The following is a 25,879-nucleotide window of genomic DNA, read 5'->3' on the forward strand; positions in this document are numbered from 1 at the left end:
TCAGTTCTCTGCAGTGGTCGCTTGGAATATATTTGCAGCTGACATTTTTATTGGATTTCCCCAGATTTCACAGTCTAACCTGTGATGCTAAAGGACTGCTTGCTCATAAAGGACAGGCTGTGACTTCTAGGAACTCTAAACAAAATGTAGAGATGAATTGTACATCAGTCTCTTAACAGTTTGTTGTGCAGATTTCTGCTATCTAGAAATTTGATAAGGACGATGGAAACACTATTATTTTTTAATCTCTATGACTTTTTTTTCCCGGTAAGATTGGCAATGGGAAAAACATAAAAACAACCAGAAGAATACCACAGAATCTTACGGTGCCTTCTAGATAGAAAAGATTGCTGTTATTCCATCCACCAAATGGGTAAGAACGCACTTCAACTGTCTTCCCCCGCTGAAACTCCTACCGTGTTGGAACTTTCTAACTTGAAATATGTTAATCTAAAATTTTAAAATTATAATTATGAAGACAGTGTATGTCTATTACTTATAATGCATGCAAATGGGCAAAAAGTAGAATAATTATGAAGCTGAGATCTAAATAAATCTGTAGGCAGAGTGTAGCTCTTGATAAAGTATGTAAGCCTTGGGTGCCAGAGTTGATGGTGTTAATTTAAGCAGTCACAGAGCTTATTGCTGTAATTTGTAATAAAGGACACTTATAGTTGTGTTTCTTATTACAGTTTAGAAACTTTTTGTATTTCTTATTACCGTTTAGAGACTTTTATGTAGCCATCATTAAGATCTGGAAAGAGCATAGACTGAGAAAATAAGTGTTGTTGCTCCATACAGTTTGCAATTGCTCTAGGACGTACGACAGAGTATTAGTAGGTTATGCTATTTAACAAATATGTTGTGACCAGACTCTCTGTGGTCTTTTTTCTGTGTGTGTGTGTTTTCCCTCATGAGAACAGCACAGATGGGTGTTGGCGAAGGAAAATCAATTGGAGAATGGTTTGGACCAAATACAGTTGCTCAAGTACTCAAGTAAGTCAAATCACTCTGTCTCATTCAGAATGTACTCCCCTGGGGCAGCTAAGTTCAGAGACCGAGGTGTGGCCCAAGATGCAGCAGGGATTTACAGGCTGTTATCCTTCTCTCTCGGAACTGGGAATATATAGGCCATGTGTTGGGCAGGTACTGAGTTGGGGTTGGGTGAGTTCTAAATTTTAATGTACCACGAGCCTGAGGAAGAGCTGCAGGAAGGTCTCTCCTGCTATGCCATCCAAGCAGTAAGAGCTGGAGATGGGTATTCCTTTCCATAGAGAGGCACGGCTTTGACAGGTCAGGAGTGCCACCGTCCAGATCAGTGTGCTGATAGTATTCAGGAGTGAAGCCATCCAGGCCAAGGAGGGAACTGAACTGCAGTTTCTCACTGTCTGAGCTGCAGTTCTGCCTGAAGGCAGCTGTAGAAAACACGGGCAGCTTCTCCTGATCGAGGAGCCACACTCAAACTTTTGAGTTGACTCTGCTCCATTTTGGAGGGATAGGTGAAGGTGCCAAGTCTTAAGTGGAGGCTAGACGGTGCTCAACTGCAGTTCTTTGCAGCCCTGGGACAGCTGTGCCCTGGGTTCCAGCTCTTTACACTTACAAGTTCTTCCTGGCTTGTTTCAGACAGCTGACTTTGCTCGCGCAGCTTAAGCTCCCTTCCCCAGAGTTTTGGATTTCAGACAAGGGAACTAAAACCTGTGTGCTGCAATGACTCCCTCCTAATTTTTGAGTGCCGAAAACCTTTAAGTTGATCTAGCTTTTAACAGCCCGAGTCTGCTGTCCACAAGCGCACAGATATAGTTCCACTGAATTCACTATTTGAAGTGGAAGAAGAATTTGAAATCCTGAGTGTGTGAAGGAAACTGTGGTCACCCCTCTGAGTATTGAACATATTGCTAATATTACTGCATCGACTTAAATCAAACAGCCATGTTAGCCCCAAAGTGCCTGAGCTTTTGTGTAGAGCACAAAAGCCTAGTAGCATCCAAAACTCCAACAGTGACAGTTCCTGCGCTCAAAGAGCTTCCCGAGATGGAAAGGCAGCAAAAGATCTTCTAAGATGACCTGGAAAGGGAAGCTCTTCTTAATGTGTGTCTTACCAGAAGACAAATGGACTTTTGTGATGAACACAAAAACAAGTATATCACTGAGCTGTGTGCTTGGAGGAAGGGATAACACCAAATGGATTTTTCTTGCTCTCATGTAAAGCAATAGTTTAGTTTTTAAAGCAAAACACTCTTCAGTTAAGGAGGATACTTACGTCTCTTCCCTCCTGTGGGCTGCATCGTAGGAAAAACCTGTCTTGTCTTGTATAAAAGATCAACCGGATCGGAAGAAAACTGTTTCCTTGTTAACTATTTTAACATGCTTTTGAGCAACCAGACTTCATTACAAAAACATTTCTGTCAAAGGAACTGTCTAATGTCTACATTTGCAATAGCCTTCCTGTTACTGGGAAACCTCAGAGGAACAGGAGACTCAAATAGTCAGTGCAGATCTCAACCGCTGTTAAGAGTTATATTCCACCTTGACCCTAAAATTCAGATCACTAAAACTTAGGCTGACTTTTCTTTTCGGAGCTGACATGAACCCAAGGTGGTTTATCTGTACCTTATTTATTTCAAAAAAGATTTCTCTGTTACAGCACTTTATCTGTGCATCTGATACATTTCTTAAGCTTTTCATAGGTTGTACGCTGCTACGTTTTCTTAATTTGTTTGCGTGAACTAAATATAAGCCAGGTTATCTTAAAACTTAATATATAGGTATGTGCAAATGACTTAATTGTTGTTTTTCGGCTTGCTGCCTTCTGAAGCCTGTTTTGGTAAAAGGGCCTTCATTCTACAGGTTTATCAGCACAGCCGGTGTGTTTTTATTTCTAGGGCAGAGAATCTCTCCAGCAGCCGTAGGAAGCACAGCTCAGAATGACTAAAGGCAAAGGTCTTTCAATCCATTATAAAGTTTGTTTTTACTCTCCGACAGTTCCTACTGTGGTTGTTTTGTCACGGCAGCGTAACGGGCATGAACTGCAGTTTCATAGAATCATAGAATCACCAGGTTGGAAAGGACCCACGGGATCATCAAGTCCAACCATTCCTAACACTCCCTTAAACCATGTCCCTAAGCACTTCATCCACCCGTTCCTTAAACACCTCCAGGGAAGGTGACTCGGCCACCTCCCTGGGCAGCCTGTTGCAGAGCCCGATGACTCTTTCTGTGAAGATTTGTTTTCTGATATCCAGACTGAACCTCTCCTGGCGGAGCTTCAGGCCATTCCCCCTTGTCCTGTCCTCAGTCACTTGGGAGAAGAGGCCAGCTCCCTCCTCTCCACAACCTCCTTTCAGGTAGTTGTAGAGAGTAATAAGGTCACCCCTCAGCCTCCTCTTCTCCAGGCTAAACAACTCCAGCTCTCTCAGCCGCTCCTCGTAAGACTTGTTCTCCAGCCCCCTCACCAGCTTCGTTGCTCTTCTCTGGACACGCTCCCGAGCCTCAGCATCCTTCTTGTGGTGAGGGGCCCAGAACTGAACACAGTACTCAAGGTGCGGTCTCACCAGTGCCGAGTACAGGAGCAGAATAGCCTCCCTGGACCTGCTGGTCATACTGTTTCTGATACAAGCCAAGATGCCATTGGCCTTCTTGGCCACCTGGGCACACTGCTGGCACATATTCAGGCGGCTGTCAACCAACACCCCCAGGTCCTCCTCCCCCAGGCAGCTTTCTAGCCAGACTTCTCCTAGTTTGTAGCACTGCATAGGGTTGTTGTGCCCCAAGTGCAGGACCCGGCATTTGGCCTTGTTAAACCTCATGCCATTGGTCTCAGCCCAGCGGTCCAGACTGTTCAGATCCTTTTGAAGAGCCTCCCTACCCTCCAGCAGATCCACGCTTCCACACAGCTTAGTGTCATCCGCAAACTTGCTGAGGGTGCACTCAATGCCTTCATCCAGGTCATTGATAAAGACATTGAACTGGGCTGGACCCAATACCGAGCCCTGAGGAACCCCACTTGTGACTGGCCTCCATCTGGAGTTAACTCCATTGAGCACCACTCCCTGGGCCCGCTCATCCAACCAGTTTTCAACCCAGGAGAGTGTGCGCCCATCCAGGCCAGAGGCAGACACTTTCTGAAGCAGAGTGCTGTGAGAAAGTGTGTCAAAGGCTTTACTGAAGTCCAAGAAGACTACATCCGCAGCCTTTCCCCCCATCCAGTAGTCGAGTCACTTTGTCATAGAAGGCGATCAGGTTAGTTTGGCAAGATCTGCCTTTTGTAAACCCATGTTGACTGGGCCTGATCACCAGGTTCTCTTGCATGTGCTTCATGATTAGCACTCAAGGTTACCCGTTCCATGACTTTCCCCGGCACTGAGGTCAGACTGACAGGCCTGTAGTTCCCCAGATCCTCCCTGCAAAGCTTCTTGTAGATGGGCACAACATCAGCCAGCCTCCAGTCTAGTGGAACTTCCCCAGTCAGCCAGGACCGCTGGAAGATGATGGAAAGGGGTTTGGAAAGGACATCTGCCAGCTCCTTCAATACTCTTGGGTGGATCCCATCCGGCCCCGTAGACTTGTGGGTGTCTAGCTGGGCAAGCAAGTCTCTAACCTCCTCCTCTTGGATCATGCGAGCCTCATTCTGCTCCTCTTAACTCCTGGGTTCGTACACAGAAGGAACAACTTTCTTTGCTATTAAAGACTGAGGCAAAGAAGGCATTAAGTACCTCAGCCTTGTCCTTATCCCCTGTCACTGTTATTCCTTCTGCATCCAATAGGGACTGAATATTCTCCCTAGCCCTCCTTTTCTTGTTGATGTATTTGTAGAAAGATTTTTTATTATCTTTCACAGACTTAGCCAATTTGATTTCTAGTTGGGCCTTAGCCCTCCAGATTTTTTCCCCGCATGATCTCACTTCATCCCTGTAGTCCACCCAAGATGCCTGCCCTTTCCTCCAAAGCTCATAGACCTTCTTCTTCTTCTTCTTCTTCTTCTTCTTGATGCATCCCAAAATCTCCCTGCTCAACCAAGCTGGCTTTTCCCCCCACCGGCTCCTTTTCTGGAACATAGGAATGGCTTGCTCCTGAGCTGCTAGGATTTCGTTTTTTAAGAGCACCCAGCCCTTGTGGGCTCCCTTGCCCTGAAGGATTGTCTCCCGTGGGACTTTGCCAACCAACCTTCTGAACAGTCCAAAGTCTGCCCTCTGGAAGTTTAACGTGACTGTTTTGCTAATCCCCTTCTTTATCCCACCTAGAACTGAAAACCCTATCACCTCATGATCGCTTAGTCCCAGGCGTCCCCCAACTGTCACATCTGCCACAAGACCTTCCCTATTCTCAAACAGCAGGTCAAGGAGGGCACCCTCCCTTGTTGGTTCACTAACCAGTTGTGTGAGGAAGTTGTCTTCCACGCACTCCAGGAACCTCCTAGACTGCTTCCTTTCTGCTGTATTGTACTCCCAGCAGATATCCGGAAGATTGAAGTCACCCACGAGGACAAGAGGTAGAGATCTAGAGACCATCCCCAGCTGTTTATAGAAGAGCTCGTCAGCTGCTTCCTCTTGGCTGGGTGGTCTGTAGCAGACTCCCATCACAATGTCTGCCTTCTTGTGGGCTCCTCTGATTTTAACCCATAAGCACTCAGTCCCTTCCTTACCGTAATCCAGCTCAAGGGTATCGAAGCACTCCTTAACATAGAGGGCTACCCCACCTCCTTCTCTACCCTTCCTGTCCCTCCTGAAGAGTTTATACCCCCCCCCCCCCAATAGCTGTACTCCAGTTATATGAGTCATCCCACCACATTTCCGTGATGGCAACGACATCATAGTCACTTTGCCCTACAACAGCTTCCAGCTCCTCCTTCTTATTGCCCACGCTGCTTGCATTGGTGTAAATGCACTTCAGCTGAGCTGACGAACCTTCAGCCCGCATAAAGGGCATAGAGTTCATTCCCAATGGACTGGTCCTTGGAATAACTAACTCCGCAGTTCCAGTTTCATTCTTGCTGTCCCCAGCTGTACTCGCCCCCTCTTGCTCTGTGGTGGTGCGCTGGTGGTCCAGCCCGGCACACCATAGCTCAGTCGCTGGACTCCCACTACCAGGCTCATTCCCAACTAGCCTGGTCTCCTCCTCCTCCCCCTTCACATCTAGTTTAAAGCTTTATTTAAAAGCCTAACTAGATTTTTAGGAAGTACTTTAGTCCCCCTTGGAGACAAGCGTGTCCCATCCCTAGCAAGAAAGCCTGTGGGTGCGTGGGTCACTCCATGATCAAAGAATCCAAAGCCTCTCTCCTCACACCAGGCTCGGAGCCAGGCATTAAACAGCTGTTTGTTTTTGACCTCCTGTTCCTTATACCTTAGTGTTGGGATGGAACAAAACACCACTTGTGCTCCCGAGGCCTCCATCGTTCTCCCTAGAGCCCTGAAGTCTCTTCTGATCTGCGCTGTAAGTCATCATGGCCTATTTGAAATACCAGCAGGGGGTAATAATCCGTTTCCTTCACCAAGGAAGGAAGTTTTCTAGTGACATCCTTCACTGACGCCCCCGGTAAGCAGCAGACCTCCCTGTGGAGCGGGTCTGGTCTGCAGATGGGTCCCTCCACTCCTTTTAGAAGGGAATCCCCCAGGACAATCACTCTCCTCTTTTTATTAACAGAGGATGTTTTTAAGGTCCTCTGAGGATGCCTGGAGCCTAGGGAATGTTTCTAGGCTGTGGGAGCCATCTTCTTCTTCCCTGGGGATAGGTTCTACCTGCAGTGCTTCATATTTATTTTTGAGGGCGATTTGGGGGTTTGCTGTCTGGGTGGAGGGAGCAGGTTTCCTGCGCCGGACAGGGACTTGCTGCCATTCCCCATCTCTTGTTCCCCCAGCCTTGCAGTCCGTAGGTGGGAGCTGCTTAGCCACACTGGCTCCAGCAGCCTGCTGAGTTTGGGAGAGGGCGCTGCTGCAACGACCTATTTCCCTCTCACGTTCCCTGATCGTCCGTAACCTATTTACTTCCTCCCTCAGCTCTGCCACCACGCGAAGGAGTTCCCCCCGCGAGCACAGCTCCCACCAGTGGAGCCGTTACCAGAGGCGTGAGCTGCTGTGGGAGGGGGCACTGCCTGCAGCCCAGGCTCTGCGGAGCTGCACGGACCCACTGAGGCTCCGCCTGGGGGGCAACATCTCTCCTGCTCGCTGCGGCACCCGGGGCAGTTTTGATCTTCTGCCTGGTAGCCACCATGGCCCACGGCCCCGTCTGACCAGCCACCAGCCTCTCTCTCCCTGAGCCCTTCCTGCTCGCCCTGCCGCTCAAACTGCCCCTTTATACTAACGTGCCGCGCTCCGGGTCGCTGTGCTCCCGAGGGACGGTTGAAATCCCCCGCGGGACCCGCCGGGAGCGCCCCCTCCCGTCAGGCCCCGCGCGGGACCGTCCGCTGCCGCCTGTCAGGAGCCGAGCGCCGCCCGCCCCGCTCCCGCTGCGGTTTTCCAAGGCTTTTCCCGTCTCAGGGCAGTGCCCCACCGCCTCAGACGGCCACCCCACCGCAGCGCTCACCGTCCTGCCGCTGGATGCCGCCGAAAAGGCATCACCTTCACCAATAAATGCCAACACAGAGACCAAGTGAATGCTGTCTCCTCTCACTCGCAGCTCTTGATCAGGGCCAGCCTGATCTCCAGGAAAACAGTTCACCACGTTCTATTTCACCTTTGCCTCCCATGGTTATTACCCGTAGTGTGGAAACTCTACGCTCAGAAGCTGCTTCGTAGTTCATGACCATCCTCTCGGCAATTGTAGCTCGCTACTCCCCACAGCAGAGGTACGGCACTACAAAGCTTCTGGGCACTATAAAGGTGTACAGAGGAAAGCATTCATTTTCTTTGTCAGGTGCCGGAAACACTTTGTCAGGAAGGCCCTGTGCAAGAGCGAGGTTGGAAGCACAACGGAGCGAGAGCTCGGCACACTTCAGGGTAGGTGGTCACAGATGCATTCTACCCTCCCTCCTTTAACCAAGCCAGCAGCAGTTCAGTTCAGGCTCCAGCGGAGGTAAAGGCCTTCCCGCAGTGGGCCAAGAGCTCCTCCAGGAAACCCAGCGTGAATTAACACTCTATATCCTCACAGCACAGTGCATTGGAAAAGGCACTTTATTTTAGGAACAATTTTCACTCAAAAGGAACCAAGGTCCGTTTGTCTCCAGGTGTACCCAAAAGACCCAATGTCTTGACAGCTTTGGTGGAAAACTCATTCCTGGATCGGAAGCATGGCTTCGGTGTTTTCTTCTACTATGGCTGGAAGCTCCTAGGTGAAGGCAAAAAAAGACGTTACTCGTGCACAAGACTTTAAACTCCATAGAATACAAATGAAATCTGAACCGTTCCAGTTCTGAAAGTAACAGATAGCACACTCAGCTGAAAGCAGGCCACTGTGCCTTCTGTTCAGGGCAAAACAATACTCAGGAATTCTTCACTTAGTGGATTCCAAAACAACAGTTTCCCAAACTGACGACAGTGAAGCTCATGACAAAAATTCAGCTGAAATTTCACCTTGCTCTACTCAGATCAGCCTCCTGGCCGGTTTCCACCACAACGGGCCAGGCAGGCACATACAGAGCAGGAAACGGAGGAATTGCCTCTTCCCAAAGGTTCTATTTGGCATTGTTACATTCTTCACAGCCCTTAAAGCCATCCTCACAGTCTGCTTTTTGTGGCTGACAAAATGGCAGTATGCCCTATTTTGCATCTACAACTGTCGCACTGACCTTTCAGTTTCTTTGCGGGAGGTGAAGAAAGGATTCTCGAACTCATCGTCCTAACCTTTTTCTTTCATTCACAGCCTGGAATTTGGCTCTTTTAATTGACAGGTAATGCAGGACTTGGTCACGGGGATGCAACTCTTCATCATCCATGGTAACCACTTCATTAAATAGTGGATTCCCATATTTCCGTTTTCTTCCTGCTCTTCTGGGACTGACTGCCGTTTGTATCGCAGGAGCAGGTTCAGTCTGGCCAGCCTCCTGATCTTCTGCCGACCTCTGTTGTCCTTCAGTCCCTTTGGAAGTAGCAGAAGGGATAATGCTGCCTTCAGCGAGAGACATTTCTGACACAGACTTTGTAACATATTCCTCAAAGCATTTGTAACGTATACCAGCTCCAAGTCATCATTTGCAAGCACAGAAAGCCCACGATGATGAGCTGTATGAACCAAAAGATCAATCTGTTTTGTAAACTCACCCTTCCCTTGCAGTCTCCCAGGCAGCAGCCTCAGCAGCTTTGAACACCAGCTTGCCACCCTCGGGAAGGGTAAGACTTGCTGCGTTCTCCTCTTCAGCAGCTGTGAGCACCAGCTTGCCACCCTCGGGAAGGGTAAGACTTGCTGCGTTCTCCTCTTCAGCAGCTGTGAGCACCAGCTTGCCACCCTCGGGAAGGGTAAGACTTTCAGCATTTGGTTCTTCCAGGAATCCTACAAAAACAGACAGAAGGATGACTCCCCTCTTGCACTTCACATCATTGCTTTTCAAATGCTTATCTGGTTTTCAGGTGAGCCTTTATGCTTTCCTTTGAGGACAGCGATCTAACCAAATCGTGCTAAGAAGACTTCCAGCGCACAGAAGGACAGAATTCTTCTTTGCAGCAAAATAAGAAGTCTGATGCAGAAGTGCAGTCAAGAAAACAAAATGGCCATTCATATTCCGTTGGCAAACTAAACTTGCTCTGTTACTCATCTCATACATAAAAGCATCCCTTCTTAAAACTGGGGAGTAGATTTTCTCATTTCTCTTTGGATATTTATCTCCTACCAGCAACGCTTCTTTCCTTTCTTGAAACCATTTCGCCTTTTCTACAGGAGAGCACCACAGGACTTTGCGTGGTCTTTCCTCTGATGATTGACTGGTGGTGTTGAAACCCAAGTGCTTGCTAACCCGTTTGTATCTCAACAGGCTCAGTTTTAGAAACATCCTCCTCCTCTTCTAAGGAAGTCAGAAAAACCAAACAACCCACCCTGCACCCTTTCCCTGTGGGTTGGCACCCACACTGCTCGCAGCTAGGGAAGTAAACCGGCATGCAAGATACAAGAGATGACCTGCAACGTACTTTCCATTCCACAGAAAGGAGCAACAGGAGAATCCAAAGCATACACAACCTACGGATCTCAACAACTGAGTTATAAAATTGGCTGACAGAAAAGGTATCTATTTCTTCCGCAGATGCAAACAAACTACTTCAAGTGGAGTCGTCAGTGGTCTGTAACACTGAAGCTGTAACTGAAGGAGTAGAACCTGACCCCTAGCATTTCAAAGAACGGTATAAAAAACAAAGCAGGATTTTTCCTGAGGACTATCACACCAGTCAGTAACGCCTAACAGAACCTGGCACACTTGACAGAACTTTTACACTCACCGTAAGAGTCACCTCCGCTGACTTATTCACCTGCACCGCTGCAGTATTGTTGACTGGTTTTGGATGGTTGGCTGGAAAGAATTCGTGGTCCTCAATCAAATCACTGCACTTTAAAATCTCCTCCAAACACTCCTAACAGAAGCAACACATTTCATAAATTTATTATGATTCTGCCCCTGTGCTTTTCCAAGAGTTTTGTTTGTCTTGTCCACACTTACGAGCTCAGTGTCTGTGAAAGGCAGCTCCAGGAAGCCCTCCGCAAGTCCCATCTCCAAACAGGTTTTAAACATGTGCAGCAGCAGCTCTTCTCTATTGTAATCTGAGGAGTATTGCTGCAACAGGTTCCACGCATCTGCCATGCACCTGGAATTCATGGGGTTTGAGATGGAAAAGAATAGTAAGAGTAGAACCTGAAAGAAGCCACAAAATTATTGTATTCCAAGTTCAAGGGAAATTGAGGGGATTGGAATTAGTATTACTGGTTCTCCACTGTTTGCAATATTTGAAGGCCAAAATGCTGCGATATATTTCTTTACCTGTTGGACAAGAACACAGAGAGGTAAAGCTGCGCTTCTCTGGAGCTGGTGATCAATGGCCTCGTCACACGTATGTACGTGAGGGCTCTCCTGTGCTGTCCTTGGCACATGAGGGACTGAATAGCCCTCTGACGCAGCCACGACGCGCTTCTGGCTGTAGCTGGGTGACAGAGCAGGACCAGCGAATTCTGTGGAAGGTAGAGATCAGGTTTAGATAGATCCATGCACACACCCAGGCAGCACAAACAGATTCTATTAACGTTCTGACAGGCAAGAATAACCTTCAGCATCACAAAGAATGTGGATTAGGTTGAAAAGCCACTTTTGCAGTCTTCTGCCTCAAATCTTGCGGCTATGATCCAAGTGTTTAGCTTGAAAGTACCTAAAACCCTGGTTTTGAGAAAGCGCTCGGCTGGTCTGCTGAAAACAACCTAAGCGGATGGCTTTGAAAATTTAGCTGTCAAGCATTCTTCCAGTTGATTTCTTCTCTGTTTTAATCTATTTCCCATCCAGTAATTGAAACAACATTTCAAACCGTAATGTATTGCTGCAGGACTACAAAGAAGCTTCTCACGGTTTAGCACCTGTTACTAGCCAAGCACCAATGTTTTAACGTCATTTCCTAGATGACAGCTTGGTACTTGGAAGGTACGACTAACTGAACTGGAACATACTTACTTCATAATCATTGTGATCCAGCAGCCAAAACCCTTGAACGAGCTGAATGAACCCCTTCGGGATAGCAAAGGCTGCGCAGAAGGAGTGCAGTAGTCTTTCTCTGTTATCTGGCACGGCCTGCCCGATATCCAGCAGCAAGTACATTGTCTGATATCAACCATCGAATTAAGGCTAAAACATTTGTAACACCACAATGTAACCCATTACGTTCGGAAAAACATGACAAAATAAGAATAGAAAAGGGGTAGGAAGCAGAAAATACTGCTGTCTTAGTCTGGCCATTTGAAGCTGTTCTCAGGTGAAGACAGCCAGGTCCTAAGCACAAAATTGCGTTCTGATTAAATAACCAGAAAGAAATACCCTTTGATTTCTGTAAGGCATCAGGAAAGGTCAGCTTTCGATATTTAAATACTGCCGTCAGAAACTCAGGCCCCCTGTTTAGTTGGGGGAGCTCCCAGCTGGACACGCAAATCAGTTGAACATCCAACGCTTTGTTTTTGAAAGCAAACAAATTCTACAGTTGGTTTCCTTCCTCACTGCCAGAGCAGATAAACCAAGGTCAACGATGACGTGCTTACAATACGACTGAGCTCTGAAGGATTAACACCGGCTCTAAACCAGGATGCACACCGCTCACTGGCGGGGCCGCTTTCTCATTCCGACCCCTGCGTTTAGGGACACATTCTAAGAAGGCAGCTCTGGCCTACACCGTTTTCAATGCCCTCGCTCTCCAGGCTCCCCTCTCGGGGTAGGCAACAAACAACGGTGGCAACTCTCTGTTTCACCAGCTTAAACCACTTAAACCACTGATGGAAATTCTTTTGCTCTGAAGCAGCACATTTTAGTGCATCATTCTAGTAAGGAGCCATTTACACAGGCAAGGGGGCTTTCAAAAAAGCAAAACCTGTGTTTAATTTTGAGAAGAACAAAAGGGGCTTTTGACTGTTGCCATTTCTTAGTAAAATAATCTTAGATCAGAAGAAACTTGGCAGCAAAACACTGAATAAGTGACAACAAATTCACAGTACAAAGAAGCAAAACAGTGCTTCTGTCTACAACTTCATCCTAAACTAAATATTTTCACCTGCATTGCATTTGAAGCATAAATTAAAACATCTTCGTAAAGACCAGGATGAGAAACGTTTAAGACCACTTTTCTGCATATTCTGGAGGTGTAATAAAAAGCACCAGAAAGGATACAATTGTGTGCTTGTCCATTTCTTCAATGTCTTCTAGCAGGTAGAGTTGCAGCAGGGCCTGAAAGGAAACACAAACTTCCTTAAAAACTCCTGTCCTCCATCAATCTCTGGCGTTTGGGTGGGGTTGTGGGGGAGGGGTGGCATTTTCAGGGAACACAGCACTCACCTCTAAACTGGGAGGGGGATATTTCCCAGTTTGTTCTTCGTCTGTGCACCACAGATTCTGCACTCGCTCTCCCAAGTCCGAAACCATCCTGTCAATCATCAGGCCAGCCAAATCCCATTTTCCTCTGAAAGAAAAGGGAGCAAGGATTTGGGCTGAATAAAACATTGGGAAAACACTAATTTCAGCCTCTCAGTGCAACACGTTTCGGGTGTGCCGACTACGTATAATGCTGCTGGTCCTACAGAATTACACAAACGGACTGCGGAGCAGGAGCTTCAGGCCAAAACAATCACTGCCACCTACTGCGAGCCAATAACAGAGATGACTTTCTCTAAGAGCACACCGCCTTCATCTGAGTCCAAAACCATTGGCATTCTGAGAACGCCATGCTCTGCTGAACTGGGGATGACTGATCTTGTCCTATCACAGGATCTTTTTCAGTGTAATACATGACACAGATTAGCCAGTGAATTGAGTGTGCTACAAGACAGCAGCACCACCACCACGGGGCACTAAGCAGAGAGTGTGTGTCAACATCTTAACACAGGAAAGTAACCTCGGTGTTCAACACAACACGTGCATCACCGAAGCCAAGAGGATCCCTGGCAAATGCATTAAGTATAGCAAACACAACTGTGGAGAGAAGAGCCGTTCATTTCTCCTTCTGGACTTGCAGTGGAGGCGTGCCAGAGTTGTACGGAAAGGCTTACCTGGACAAACGCGTCAGCCTCTGTCGCTGAGCTGTGCAGCATCTCTGAAGCAGAGGGTAATTGTAAAAAGGTCTAGACGAACGCTGACCCGCATCTACAGGGAAGAAAGTAAAAGCAAGTTACAAGCGTTGACAGCACATTTTAAACTGATTTTTTCGACTAAAAAGAAGATCCTACAAGCTAAGCCCTAGAAGCAGAGGCCTCCAACTCCCAAAGAAGCCAATGACAGTTGACAGTCAATGCAGCATTCAGAACACGCAGCGTAAGCTGAAGTTCACTACCAAAACCTTCTTCTCAAGGGGGACGGTTTTTAAACACGTCAAGAGAGCATTTGTAAGACAATTAAGGCTGACAATAGAATTTATAATCCTTCCAAATAAACAAGTATTTCTCACCTAAGCCCCCTGGAAAGAGACCAGAGTCAAGGAACCACATGACCATTCGTGAATATAAGAAGTGGTGGCCGGCTAGCACCCGCTTATTTGTCAAGTCTGGAAAACAGGAAAAAAGGCACAAGATGACTTTGGTTATCCAATTCCTTCCCTTTTTATAAAACCACCTTCCTTGCCCTAAATGGAAAGAGTAAAAATAAGACAGTAGCAATCTCTCTTTGCATTTTTCACTCTGTACCACTCTCCAACCTGAAGAAAAAACCCACAATCACCACCAAAACAAAAAGCAACCCCAACAAATTCTCTTTCCACAATTACATACAACCCATGCATCATTCCAAATCCTACTATAACAGATTCAGTAGTTCTGTTAGACAAACCTTCTTCAGAAAGGCCTTTTACTTCTCTTGGCAAACAGTTTAAGATGGTGCTAAGGTTGCACAAATAGAACTGGCAGTCATAAAGAGACTGGTATTTCTCTTCGTCAATGAAAGAGCCATCAAAGAGCGGAACACCTTTTCAAGAAGAGAAATGAAATCATTAGCCTCTAGAGCAATTTCAGACTTTCAAAGTACACGCGTGCAATATCAGGAATCCTGATATTCAGGTATACTCACTGAATAAGCTCAGTAATAAAGAATGACTTTATATTTGTAGAATGACTTTGCTACTACTCACACAGTTGGTTAAATTCTTCTGCGGTGTTGAGCACTGTGTTCCACGCACACTCACGGACAAAATGTATATTTTCTGCAGTATTTGGCTTCTCTGTAAGACAAGAGAACAAAAAAAACAAATGAATCACCAATTTCAAACTAGAAAACACAAATCAGATAAACAACTTGACAAGTCTTACCTTCGGATGTCCAACTTTTAAAGTACTCAGTCAGAATATCTAAACAACCTGTCTGGGCAGCTGTGGACACTATCACCTCTAACTCCTCCTCCTAAGCAGAACAGACAAAATCAAATGAGAAACTTCCATGCTTGCACTCTCTGAACCATCAACAGCACCACTCTCTGAACAGTATTGTCACCATTCAGCAAAGGCAACTACAAAACAGTTTGTGGGCTAGGTCACTTCAGCCCCTGCAATGCTCATTCAAGTATGTTCTAGTTTCTCTGTCAATACTCAGGCCTTTCTTTTCCCTTGAACACTGACACAAAATACATTGTACATCAGCTAAACTAGCACACAACTGAAAATCACACTTGGCAAGATCCTTTCTAGGCTCGTGTGGCAGAAGCTGATTGACGTTGGACAGAGGCAGTGAGCTGATACTTCTTTCAAAATCAGTTGGCACAATCTGCGCAGTGGCTCGGAAGTTACAATTTGGCCCAGTTTAGAAGAAAACAACTCAATTTCTTCTCAAACAGTTAAATAAGTTTCGCGTTCTCCACTCTCTCCTCCTTTTTCAAGTTAATCAGGGATCCAAACCCTAACTCGTGACGATGCAGGGATGCAAAGAAGGGGCAAACAAGATGGAACAGCTTCCCCTGCCTTCCACAACAGCTTTGTTCTTGCTCCTCCTCCAGCAATGGTCTGTTCCTCTCTAGACAGTCAATCCCAGATTGGGCTTCAGCAGGAGACAGGGCCATTTTACGCTCCCAAGAGTGGACCTGAACCAATGCCAGTTGCACAAAACTGGCAGGATACTAGTGCAAATATGCGTGGGGCTGGGCAGGATGAGCAGAAAAGGCTCTCCGATAATGACAGCAGTGCAACAGAAAACTTGGGAAAGATCCATCTCTCCACATGATCAAGAAAAAGGAAAATCTCACCCCCTCAAGCGAGCTGGTGCAAGTCACACGACAGACTCCGAAGCTCAGCAAACACATAACACCTGCAGAAACAAGGAGTGTTGGACAACATTCCGTACTCCCCCAGTTATCTTATGAGCAGCTTAAGTTATTCAAGGAGCGGTAGTTGGAAAGGTACAGCCGAGTACCCATTTTCTTCCTTAGATCGTGCATAATCTTTGTTCTACAAAATAATTATTGTGTACAGAAATCTCCAGCGCTACCAAGGTACTGTACTTTGAGCTTCTGTTCAAAGTCCTTTCACTTCATGAGCATCACCATCTCACAGGCTACATTACAAAAGAACCAAAATCCAAAGTGCAGCGGACCATCAGATACGTTTGATAACATTAAATCCCTTGTTAGGCTGGGTTTATGGGGATTCGGGGCCTTTTGGTTTGATTTTGAGTGACACAATGAACAAGAAAGACAAGAAATGACATCTGACCTCAATTAAAGCTTATCACTATTAAAAGCAATTAAATACCTACCAAAACTATAGTTCCTTGCATGAGGATTCTGGCCAGGTGCTAGGTAAGAAGGAGAATCTTTCCAAGTTAGACTTGTCTGGTCTACCATCATATCCAAAACGAGGTCTAAAGGAGCCGGGCTTGTCACCGTATCCAGTGACCACAGCGCAAAATAGGAGCAATCGTGAAGGGATTCTGGCCTGCAAGAACACAAGTGCGTAAGCTAAACGCCAACATTTAAATGAATTATTTGTGGGGATAGCAAAAAACAACTTAATAAATGTCTACCTGAGCATGGCTGGCATTTCAGCATCGAGCCAGCCATTAATGTCAAACACACTCAAGTAAGTCGATGGGTTTTTCTGACCACTTGTACACACTTGCCAACTGAAGATTGAGACGCTGATGAAGGGAGACATTACTGAAAGACACAAGGCATTCTTTCTTACTTGTAGAAAATACGTCACATCTGATATTTTTAAATGCCACTTTCCACTTTGGCTTAATTCAATCCTATCGCTCAGGGAACACAACACTTAATAACACAGACATTTGCAGAAGGGCAAACAGCTCTGAGACGGGTTCCAGACACACCGCCCCTTTTTCTTCTTCAAATTGCATCCATGCTAAGCCAAACCAAACACACAGATATGAGTTAATTAAGTTTTCCATACGTGAAGAGTTGATCAAGACCTTCAGCTAGATGAACTGCTTAGCAAAAAACATGCTAGGAACATAGACATTGTCCCCTTCTGAAAGCAGACAAATAGTGATCGTATCCGCTTGTATCACTCCAATGGCACAACCAATTCCCACAGCTGACTCAGTGACACCTTTCAAGAGTTGCTCCTTCTCAGCAGATTCAGGAGAAAAGAACACTCTTATCACACAAAATGGGTAGAAAACCCCCAAACTCAACCACCAGGAAATGCGAATCAAGATTCCAACATAAAACATTCACACTGTTATAGTTCTCTCAAGAAATTGCATGACCTCTCTTCTCTGGCGAGGGTGCGTTCTCTGGATGTAAGCAAAGTAGGGCTCTATGATTTTCCCCGCAGAGGAAGGAAGAGCCTTCCTTCCCTCCAGCAGATCAACCCAACACGGATATCAGAACAAACCTCCATTAATGCTGTTGTCTTCATCAACATCATCACTGAAACTTTCTATCGTCTGACACCCGAGTAATTTCATACTGCTGTTCTGCCCTGCCCAGGGGAAGTTTCCATCCCTGAGATCTAAACTGAACCTTTCTTCACAGCGTTCCAAACCCTGGGGAAAATATAAAAGAGGAGAGAAAAGGTCATGTTGAGATATGTGTAAAATTCTACGGGTTGTTTCCAAACGGTACAGACAAAGTGCCCAGGAAGATTCAGCAAAGGACTTTCTATTTTAAGTCCACTCTGAATTTTGTTGGTAAACATTTTCCCTGCCAACTTAACTGACAGTCGCTTAGACAAAATGACTGTTTTCACCTTTTCACACCCATGTACCTCTTACCTCATACATGACTTGTCCTGATGCCACGCATGTTCGTTTACCAAAGGTTAACTGCAACAGCCGGAAACTCAGAACACCACCTCCCCTGAAAAAGGTACAAGTGAGGAAATCTGATTACAAAGCTGCTTTATAGTCCTCGTTATCATTTAATTAGGTCTAGGCTCAAGTTTCCTGAACGGCATCAGTCTCCTGCACAGCCAAGTAAACAAAGCAAAGAGACGCTTATCAACTGGATGTTGACAAATATAGTACAAAGAAAATTAATCCAGTGCCTCACTGTAAGTTTTCATTCACCTTTTTGGCGTAGACTGAACAGCCCACAAGTAGCAAGAGTTGCCAGGATCATTCTCAGGCTCTTGAAAAGTAACACCACTGACAGGAATCCTTCCTCCGTTGAGCCGAGAGTTGTGCCTACAGGTTTAAGAAGGAAAAGAAAGGAACAAGAACGAAGAAAAAAGGTGAGCCTCTGGCCTTAACTCTTTGTCAAAGGGCACAAGCGTCTTCTGAGAAAGAGCGCCTGACGTGCTTAGCCTCAAAGTACAGAAGGTCACACCAACATCCCAAAGGAGGGAGTCGAGGAAGATACACACATTTCCTGGTTTCACTGAATACTACCGACAGAACAAAGTGTCTTATAAAAATCGGCTCTATCGCATCCTAACTGCTTGACATAGGCACAAGCAGCACACTGTCCACAACTGCTCACTCCAAAGGCACAAGAAGGAAAAGAATCTTAGTGCCCTGCGGAGGAGGTGGTTTGCTTAATCCGTCTCTGACTTCAGAGTTAGTTCAGAAGAGCATTTCTAAACATTCCAGGATTAGACTCAAAACTTCAGTCCCCAAAAGAGTCCTCTTTACATTAACACACTCCTTTTGGCAAAAAATGGAGAGCCTGCACCTGCCGGCATGGCCAAGCATGAAGACCCACTTACTCCCTTGTCAAAGTTCCCATATTCCACAGTGAGAGGGTGCCATTGCAAAAGCCCACAACGAGCTGATTGGTTCTGCTGATGAAGTACAGCGTTGATACTGCGCTTCTAGAAGAGTTCTGTAATTGGAAACAGAGATGTCTCCCTTCTTCCATCACAGTTTCTCTGATTCGTGGAACTTCAGCAGGAGCAGCAGTGACATATTCGAGATCTATACACACAAAAACACACAAAAAATGAAGATGTTATGTTATTTAGGTGGCGTTTTAAACTCTGACATGAAAACATCTATAATCCAATTCTCCTGTCCCAGCCAAGTACCCATTTATGTAAGGCTTTTTTTGGCTGTTTCCATTTTGTAGGCGTTCAAAGCACCGAGGAACTCTCTGATGGGACAGGTATTCTCACTGCTATTTCAACGCCAGGTAGAAGAGTAACCTTCAGAGAGAACTTTTCTTGGACTGTGTACATCAGGAGTGTGGGCCTCAGGATAAAGCCCTTTGAAGTGACATCAACTCCTGAAGCCGCTGTTGGAATAGCCAAAACAGTGTATGCGGTCTGAATAAACACATTAGAGATCTCACTCGTCTCAATGCATGAGTTTGGAGAAGTCGGGTTTCTTTTCAGAAATAAGCCTACGCTTTGCTCCAGTGACTTAACAGAAGCAGAAGTACATTCCCAAGAAATAGGGCACCTCTGACTTTAAGCCACTCCCATCTTTAAGCTGTTCAGGACTCCATGATGTCAAATCGCCATCTGGAATCACTAGTCATAAATGCCCGCACACAAGTGTCTTCAAAGGGGGTGCAGGTTGTTTGTTTAAAAGACACACCTTTTGCTACTTTCAAATTCAAGTTTATAAACTGCAAGCTTACCCAATGTTTCTATTTCCTTCTGCCCCCAAGAGAAATTATGTAAACAAAGGTCAACCAGAAAAACGCGCCCAACATCTGTAGCCACTGCTGCCACTCCAGAGAAGCACTGCAGACTCTCGTGGAGGTACTGAGTGCTCGCATCTCCTTCTCCGACATTAGTTATAGGTTCAATAGCAATCACCTAATCAAACGAAAAGTACAGGTTAATATTTAGGCTCCTTGACAGCTAAACAGAAACCATTCAAAAGTTACTGCAATACAGAAAAGCCTCTCTTGCATCGAGACCCTCCAGAGCTTTCCCTGAAACTGGCTTATGCACATCTGACAAAATAAAAGCTTTGTTTCTCCCATGAACAAGTACGTACCCTTCCTGGAAGAGCAATGGCTTTAACCACTCGTGATCTTTCAAGGTCAAACAAACAGAGAACATTTCCAACACCAATCAGCAGCGCAGGTCTCTCCCACGAGGAAAACTCCTTGACCACACGGACAGTGGGAGGCCGTCCATGTAGCCCACTGAAACGGTAGGCAGAGAGCCGCTCGCCTGTCATAGAGTTCACCACCTCAAAGTGAGGACCACGTGCCAACCACGCCAGGCCACTGGTCCCTGGAAAAGAGAAGAAAACTGCCTGAAGCAAATTTCCAAAAGAAAAACAAGAAAAAGCAGGGCCTACTGCCTCGGTAACGCTGGACAAGAACTCTTTCTGCATGTGCTCTTAGGATGGTCAAAGAGCTTGAGCTGGTACCAATAAACACAGCCCTAAACAAGACCACTCCTTGCTTGAAAGCTGCCTTTGATTTCATTAAAAAGCGAGGAGGGCTCACTGACACAGGGGGGTTAAGTAGATTCTTTTAATCGCACAGGACTGGTGCAAGTTGTGGTAATTTCAAAGTTTCACTTGACTAACCTTTTCACATGAGCACTTTGAATCGCTAAAACATCCTTTTCCCTCTCTCTCAACCTGAGGCATCCCAGCAGCACCCACCTGACACACCTGAGACTGGGACCTTGTGCTTCAGGAAACCCCCAGGCAAGGATTACTTTGTACCAAGACCAGAGTGAAAGGGAAATGCTCACCTCCAGAAATCTTCCCCCACAGCACAGAACCTCGGGTTGGATCATCTTCCCCGAGCGCCTCAACAGTCCCCTCTGGGAACTTCAGCAGACTGCTCGTCGCCTGCGCCGTTAGGAATTGCATTCTGCACTCTAAAGGAAGAAAAAATGGGAAAAGAGACTCTGTCAGACATAAACGCATCTGAGATTGACACAAGTTTCATCAGTATGCAGAGAAAAATCTCCTCTACGGCACCTGTAGCTCTTTTCCTTACAAAAACAGCTCTTGGGACATTTTGTGATCTCAGAGCAGAGCAAAAGGAGAAGCCTTTGCTTTTGCAGTGCATATGAGAGCATCGAGCAGTGACACAGAGCTATGGACAAGTAAAGGAAGAGGAGGAAAGTGATACGCTGGGTTCAAGTTTACTCACATAGGTTACTAAGACAGGGTCTGAGAAAAATCATCTCTGAAAAAGCTTTCCAGGAACAGGTACAAGCTTCCACTTGTCCTTCCCCTTGATTTGATACTTTATTATTTATTGTCACTTGTCTTCTAGTAGATGATGTCACATATCGTTTATGTCCTGTTCACTTTTGGCATGTTCCTTTTCAACATTAAGCTGCACTAAGTCCTTAACTACCTTCATTCTCCACTGCTTCCAGAAAACGGACTGTGGATATTTCCACGTTGCTGGCAATACAGACTTTCAAAGCTCATATTTAGAAAGGAGTTTTCCATACACTTCTCAAGCAAACGTAGCACAGATTTTAAAACACTGCGGTTGCTACACTTAAAACCCATCTTCCTTATTCCAGTCCCCTCCTTCCTCCTGCCGGTCCCTATCACATCTCTGCAGGGCTGACAAAACTTCCCAGGCCTTTCAGACAGCTTTGACACTTCAGTAGCTGTTCCATACAGAGTTCACATTGCAGGAGGGCAAGAGAGACGCGTTGCACAAAAACGCAAGAGCTGGGCTGACTGACAAGAATCAATGAGGGACTAAATAAGAGATAGTCCAGACACAGGGAAATGCAAACTACTTCAGAGAACTACGATTCGTACGTTCAATGGGTTCTTAAAAAAGCCTCTCGAGAAGCAGACAGGGTTATCTGAGAGGATTTAATAATCTTTTCAGAGACCCAGCAGGGGGTGGAGTGAGCAACGCTGAGTCTTTTCTTTCCCACTAGGGCAGAAACACCTTGCCCCCAATGTTTCAGCCAGTTACCCAGCCACCAGCGACAGGTATTCTCTCACATCACTATCCTCTGATTCCACAGGGGCTGTCTCTGCCCAGCATGGGTGAACCAGCAACAGTTCCTAAAGTCACTCCGGAATTTATGCTCTCTTTCTCTCCAGGGGCTTTGCAATATCCAGCGCTGAAACATGTTTTAACACACAGAACCTGAATGGCTGAACGGCAAAACCATTGGCACCACACACAACTGGCTCAGGCTTTTGGCCACCCTCTCCTACCAATGTCACACTGCTCTCCACCACGCACTCAGAACAACACCACACCAGCAAAGGCTTCTCTCCACTGTTGCTCTAACACATTCCGATTTCTCTCTCCTAGTTATCCAATCCGCATCAAATGCCACAAGCTGACCCTGTGGTCAGGACTAAAGCAGAATCCAGCCTCCCAGACGAATCTGGCACCAAAGGGTCTGTGTACAAGGGGCTCAAAATGACCATTATTCTTCACTCTAAGTACTATGGAATTCCAAACACAAGGAACTATGTCCAACAAAAGGAACATGCCACAAGTCTCATACTGATGACAGACCTTGGGATTAAACAGCTTCAGAAAAAATGAACAACAACTGGTAAATTACACATTCAAGCAGAATCCCATACGTCCGAGTCAATGTGCGATATCAATTTTGATGGACAGTACTACTTGAAAATCACTTTTAAAGGCCAGAAATGTCACAGGCTTCCTGGAAATATTGTGGCTGTGCCCGCAACAATTCCTAAACTCCGTCCTGAATTTATGCTACTTTCACATCACTTGCAGTACCTGGACAACAGACGCAGGTGCTCAGTGTCCCCGTACAGAACAGACACACAGCCTTCGGAACAGAGCAAGTCAGGAGTGAACCAGCCGCTTCCAGCGTCCACACCGGAATGCCACGGCACCGCTCGCTCCTCCACACACCACCTCGGGTTGCAACGCATCACAATGCAGACCACGGGCCTTCTACAATCATGGGACATCACCTGCTCCAACCCCCTCCTCAACCACCGTCACCTGGAGACGGTTGCCCGGGACCCTCTCCAGGGGCTCTGCAATATCCAGTGCTGAAACACGCTTTAACACACACAACCTGAACGGCTGAATGGCAAAACCATTGGCACCACACGCAACTGGCTCAGGCTTTTGGCCACTCTGTCCTGCCAATGTCACACTGCTCTCCACCACACAGGCAGAACAACACTGCACCAGCAAAGGCTTCTTTCTCCTAGTTATCCAATCCGCATCAAATGCCACAGGCTGACCCTGTGGTCAGGACTAAAGCAGAATCCAGCCTCCCAGACGAATCTGGCACCAAAGGGTCTGTGTACAAGGGGCTCAAAATGACCATTATTCTTCACTCTAAGTACTATGGAATTCCAAACACAAGGAACTATGTCCAACAAAAGGAACATGCCACAAGTCTCATACTGATGACAGACCATGGGATTAAACAGCTTCAGAAAAAACGAACAACAACTGGTAAATTACACATTCAAGCAGAATCCCATACGTCCGAGTCAGTGTGCGATGTCAACTTCGATGGACAGTACTACTTGAAAATCACTTTTAAAGGCCAGAAATGTCACAGGCTTCCTGGAAATATTGTGGCTGTGCCCGCAACGGTTCCTAAAGCCCGTCCTGAATTTATGCTCCTTTCACATCACTTGCAGTACCTGGACAACAGACGCAGGTGCTCAGTGTCCCCGTACAGAACAGACACACAGCCTTCCGAAGAGAGCAAGTCAGGAGTGAACCAGCCGCTTCCAGCGTCCACACCGGAATGCCACGGCACCGCTCGCTCCTCCACACACCACCTCGGGTTGCAACGCATCACAATGCAGACCACGGGCCTTCTACAATCATGGGACATCACCTGCTCCAACCCCCTCCTCAACCACCGTCACCTGGAGACGGTTGCCCGGGACCCTCTCCAGGGGCTTTGCAATATCCAGTGCTGAAACACGCTTTAACACACACAACCTGAACGGCTGAATGGCAAAACCATTGGCACCACACGCAACTGGCTCAGGCTTTTGGCCACTCTCTCCTACCAATGTCACACTGCTCTCCACCACACAGGCAGAACAACACCGCACCAGCAAAGGCTTCTCTCCACTGTTGCTCTAAACCCGCAGCCGGCACCTTACTGGGAGAAGACACCAAATTAACAGAAGCCGGATTAATGTGGTTTCAGTGCCTTAACAAAGCAAGTGCCAGGCAAAGCAGTGGGAAAATGGTCAGAGAGAGGCCACCTAAACGCACAAAGCCTCTCCTCTAAGAGATCTATCCAACACTCACTGCATTGCTGCTCGCTGTGAAAACAATCACTACAGTCACATTCCGATTTCTCTCTCCTGGTTATCCAATCCGCATCAAATGCCACAAGCTGACCCCGTGGTCAGGACTAAAGCAGAATCCAGCCTCCCAGACGAACCTGGTACCAAAGGGTCTGTGTACAAGGGGCCAAAATGGCCACTCCTCTTCACTCTAAGTACTATGGAATTCCAAACACCAGGAACTATATCCAACAAAAGGAACATGCCACAAGTCTTATACTGATGACAGAGCTTTGGATTAAACAGCTCCAGAAAAACAAACAAAGAAATAAACAACTGGTAAATTACACATTCAAGCAGAATCCCATACGTCCGAGTCAGTGTGCGATGTCAATTTTGATGGACAGTACTACTTGAAAATCACTTTTAAAGGCCAGAAATGTCACAGGCTTCCTGGAAATATTGTGGCTGTGCCCGCAACAGTTCCTAAAGCCCGTCCTGAATTTATGCTCTCTTTCACATCACTTGCAGTACCTGGACAACAGACGCAGGTGCTCAGTGTCCCCGTACAGAACAGACACACAGCCTTCCGAAGAGAGCAAGTCAGGAGTGAACCAGCCGCTGCCAGCGTCCACACCGGAATGCCACGGCACCGCTCGCTCCTCCACACACCACCTCGGGTTGCAACGCATCACAATGCAGACCACGGGCCTTCTACAATCATGGGACATCACCTGCTCCAACCCCCTCCTCAACCACCGTCACCTGGAGACGGTTGCCCGGGACCCTCTCCAGAGGCTTTGCAATATCCAGTGCTGAAACACGCTTTAACACACACAACCTGAACGGCTGAATGGCAAAACCATTGGCACCACACGCAACTGGCTCAGGCTTTTGGCCACTCTCTCCTACCAATGTCACACTGCTCTCCACCACACAGGCAGAACAACACCGCACCAGCAAAGGCTTCTCTCCACTGTTGCTCTAAACCCGCAGCCGGCACCTTACTGGGAGAAGACACCAAATTAACAGAAGCCGGATTAATGTGGTTTCAGTGCCTTAACAAAGCAAGTGCCAGGCAAAGCAGTGGGAAAATGGTCAGAGAGAGGCCACCTAAACGCACAAAGCCTCTCCTCTAAGAGATCTATCCAACACTCACTGCATTGCTGCTCGCTGTGAAAACAATCACTACAGTCACATTCCGATTTCTCTCTCCTGGTTATCCAATCCGCATCAAATGCCACAAGCTGACCCCGTGGTCAGGACTAAAGCAGAATCCAGCCTCCCAGACGAATCTGGTACCAAAGGGTCTGTGTACAAGGGGCCAAAATGGCCACTCCTCTTCACTCTAAGTACTATGGAATTCCAAACACCAGGAACTATATCCAACAAAAGGAACATGCCACAAGTCTTATACTGATGACAGAGCTTTGGATTAAACAGCTCCAGAAAAACAAACAAAGAAATAAACAACTGGTAAATTACACATTCAAGCAGAATCCCATACGTCCGAGTCAATGTGCGATGTCAATTTTGATGGACAGTACTACTTGAAAATCACTTTTAAAGGCCAGAAATGTCACAGGCTTCCTGGAAATATTGTGGCTGTGCCCGCAACAGTTCCTAAAGCCCGTCCTGAATTTATGCTACTTTCACATCACTTGCAGTACCTGGACAACAGACGCAGGTGCTCAGTGTCCC

At 46.6% G+C, this 25,879-nt stretch overlaps 2 protein-coding genes across 2 annotated transcripts in view; one reads left to right on the forward strand and one right to left on the reverse strand.

The window, feature by feature from the left end:
- Positions 1 to 8,282, forward strand: LOC128853139 (cysteine protease ATG4A-like). The gene is made up of 5 exons (XM_054075535.1): positions 1 to 373; positions 924 to 996; positions 6,345 to 6,429; positions 7,849 to 7,931; positions 8,159 to 8,282. Exons 1-5 carry the CDS (start codon positions 370 to 372, stop codon positions 8,265 to 8,267), a joined length of 354 nt encoding a protein of 117 aa, XP_053931510.1. The 5' UTR covers positions 1 to 369; the 3' UTR covers positions 8,268 to 8,282.
- The window catches only part of LOC128853191 (protein ELYS-like), a 23,705-nt gene continuing 3,585 nt past the window's right edge, over positions 5,760 to 25,879 (reverse strand). Inside the window, exons 2-25 of the mRNA XM_054075851.1 lie at positions 20,692 to 20,820; positions 19,979 to 20,220; positions 19,614 to 19,794; positions 18,742 to 18,949; positions 18,104 to 18,220; positions 17,810 to 17,894; positions 17,431 to 17,581; positions 16,598 to 16,730; positions 16,331 to 16,509; positions 15,822 to 15,883; positions 14,896 to 14,986; positions 14,718 to 14,807; positions 14,420 to 14,554; positions 14,043 to 14,138; positions 13,648 to 13,741; positions 12,938 to 13,061; positions 12,773 to 12,829; positions 11,573 to 11,719; positions 10,895 to 11,082; positions 10,577 to 10,721; positions 10,359 to 10,490; positions 9,192 to 9,420; positions 8,720 to 9,009; positions 5,760 to 8,259 (exon numbers count right to left, since the gene is read on the reverse strand). Of these exons, the coding sequence (XP_053931826.1) occupies positions 8,762 to 9,009; positions 9,192 to 9,420; positions 10,359 to 10,490; positions 10,577 to 10,721; positions 10,895 to 11,082; positions 11,573 to 11,719; positions 12,773 to 12,829; positions 12,938 to 13,061; positions 13,648 to 13,741; positions 14,043 to 14,138; positions 14,420 to 14,554; positions 14,718 to 14,807; positions 14,896 to 14,986; positions 15,822 to 15,883; positions 16,331 to 16,509; positions 16,598 to 16,730; positions 17,431 to 17,581; positions 17,810 to 17,894; positions 18,104 to 18,220; positions 18,742 to 18,949; positions 19,614 to 19,794; positions 19,979 to 20,220; positions 20,692 to 20,820 (3,263 nt within the window). The 3' untranslated portion in view covers positions 5,760 to 8,259; positions 8,720 to 8,761. The remainder of the gene's footprint in view (positions 8,260 to 8,719; positions 9,010 to 9,191; positions 9,421 to 10,358; positions 10,491 to 10,576; positions 10,722 to 10,894; positions 11,083 to 11,572; positions 11,720 to 12,772; positions 12,830 to 12,937; positions 13,062 to 13,647; positions 13,742 to 14,042; positions 14,139 to 14,419; positions 14,555 to 14,717; positions 14,808 to 14,895; positions 14,987 to 15,821; positions 15,884 to 16,330; positions 16,510 to 16,597; positions 16,731 to 17,430; positions 17,582 to 17,809; positions 17,895 to 18,103; positions 18,221 to 18,741; positions 18,950 to 19,613; positions 19,795 to 19,978; positions 20,221 to 20,691; positions 20,821 to 25,879) is intronic.

This window comes from Cuculus canorus, chromosome 10 (assembly GCF_017976375.1).
Source record: "Cuculus canorus isolate bCucCan1 chromosome 10, bCucCan1.pri, whole genome shotgun sequence".
Classification (NCBI taxonomy): domain Eukaryota; kingdom Metazoa; phylum Chordata; class Aves; order Cuculiformes; family Cuculidae; genus Cuculus; species Cuculus canorus.